Here is a 2,052-nt window from a genome sequence, read left to right on the forward strand (position 1 = left end):
TTGATTGATTGGTATCTGAGATTCTTACAATCTCAGCAAAGAGTTCGTCTGGTTTCTGCTCGTGTATTACCTTGACAAGCCATGGAACTGAACTTTCCCAAGGATCCAAGTGACGTATAATTCAGTATGCACATATAATGCTTTTTGATTACCTAACAGCGAAACTTTATTGTCCATTTTCTAATTTTCCATTCAATACCAGGCTTGAGTTATAAGACATCAAGCATTATCTTTGGGATAGTAATTTTTTTTGAGGAAATACGTGTGGATGTGTACACGTTTAGTTTTGAGAAAGTACGTATGGATATGTGCATATAATTTCGCGTTATTTTGGTGGATAGATAAAAATATGATCTATTTGCTGGACTCTACTACTAACAGATGTCGAGATGAGGAATGGAAAAAGATAGTGACAAAGTAGGTAGTAGATTATGTTGACGAATCAATTCTCTTATACATATGAAAAAAAAATAATTTTTGACTTTATCAAATGTAGTGGGGTCAAGATGTACAATGCTTCAAGAGGTATTCCTAGAGGGCCACTTTTTAAACAATTGACGGTATGTGTTGTGCTTACATATAAAAACATGAATGTGATTGCAATATTTTGATGGCGTTAAAGTACTGTACTATAGGGACTAGGGATGGTGTTTTAGTGTTATATTATATTTGAGAACTTTACTCATTTGCTTACCTAATTCAGTTTTTTTTTTCTAAACTTATTGCTGAAATATTTTTTTATTTCATTGTAGGGTAATATAAAACAAAGTGGTTCGGTTGAATGCGGATTTTGTGTGATGAAGTATATGAAAGATATAGTTGAATGTGAAAATCTACATTTGGATAAAATGGTGAGTTTTCTTTTCATTTTATGATTTGGTTTACGTGAAAATCTGTTTCCATCCTTTTTTGCTACTTAGTTGCTCATAAATGAATCTGAAGTTGGCATCTGTTTTGAAGTTGGCATTTATGGTAGGCTCTGTTTTGAAGTTGGCATTTTTGGCATTCTTCTTTTCAAACTTTCTGTCTTAGCACTGTTAGTGGTGAAAGGGTTTTATAATTATTTTTTAAACAACTCTTTTTCAGAGATATTGACATATTGTACTTGCTCGCTGGTTTATATCATATTTTCTCGTACGAAAAAGGCCATTATTCCATGCTGATAAATGTTGGAATCAAAATTGTCTGAGATTACTTGCGACTGCTCTATGATGTATGGATTATTGTTTCTAGTTTGGATTGGGTCAATGGTATTTCGTGCGACTGTTCTATGTTCTGGGCATTTGATTCTGCACTTATTGGCTATTTCTATGGTGGACAAGCTATGGTTCACTACATTGTTAACATCAATTGAGTGTGATTGTTTTCTTTAGCTAGCTGTTGAAATTATTTGTGAAATGACAAATATATATGTATCCTTGATAGAGTACTGTGTTTTCAATTTAGTAATGTTTTAATTTAATCATCTGTTGCAATGACAACCTGTGATCAGTACCTGCATATGTCGTTACCCTTATTTGTGAACTGGCAAATATGAATCCTCGATCTTAAATTTTATTCTAATGTATTTTATTTTTTTACATTTCAGTATTCAGGATCCATCAGGAACCAATATTACGACCAAGCTCAATTTGACGAAATTAGAAGTGAATGGAGCGAATTCGTCTACTCCTATGTAGGTTCATAAATTGGTCATATGCATAATACTTTTATTGATGGATATACTTTTGGATGGATAATTTATCAATCTTTTGTAGAAATACTCGTGGATGCATAATTTTTTATTGATGGATGTACTTTTGGATGGATAATTTATCAATCTAATTAGTGTATTTTACGTTTCATATATATATATATATATATATTAATGGTGTTATTGTATCTAATTAAAATTGTTTAATGTTGATTTAGTGATACATATATTTTTACTTCATCAATCAATGTAAAAGCCGAAGCCATATGTACTTTATTACTTCGTCAATTAATGAAACTGCTGCAGTAAGGGCATGTTTTTACTTCGCCAAGTTACATAACATTTGAAGTTAAATAGAG

At 31.5% G+C, this 2,052-nt stretch overlaps 1 protein-coding gene across 1 annotated transcript; it reads left to right on the top strand.

The window, feature by feature from the left end:
- The first annotated feature begins 346 nt into the window (after positions 1 to 346).
- On the top strand, positions 347 to 1,810 carry LOC140878640 (uncharacterized). The gene is made up of 4 exons (XM_073282255.1): positions 347 to 417; positions 497 to 560; positions 753 to 851; positions 1,589 to 1,810. Exons 1-4 carry the CDS (start codon positions 350 to 352, stop codon positions 1,685 to 1,687), a joined length of 330 nt encoding a protein of 109 aa, XP_073138356.1. The 5' UTR covers positions 347 to 349; the 3' UTR covers positions 1,688 to 1,810.
- The last annotated feature ends 242 nt before the right edge of the window (positions 1,811 to 2,052 follow it).

Source organism: Henckelia pumila, chromosome 2, assembly GCF_033568475.1.
Source record: "Henckelia pumila isolate YLH828 chromosome 2, ASM3356847v2, whole genome shotgun sequence".
Lineage (NCBI taxonomy): Eukaryota > Viridiplantae > Streptophyta > Magnoliopsida > Lamiales > Gesneriaceae > Henckelia > Henckelia pumila.

Bases quoted from the DNA above. Each gene is read 5' to 3' on its own strand.
- LOC140878640 (XM_073282255.1), top strand. From the start codon at position 350: ATGATCTATTTGCTGGACTCTACTACTAACAGATGTCGAGATGAGGAA. The intron at 561-752 runs GTATGTGTTGTG...ATTTCATTGTAG, and splicing joins CACTTTTTAAACAATTGACG to GGTAATATAAAACAAAGTGG. The intron at 852-1,588 runs GTGAGTTTTCTT...TTTACATTTCAG, and splicing joins ATCTACATTTGGATAAAATG to TATTCAGGATCCATCAGGAA.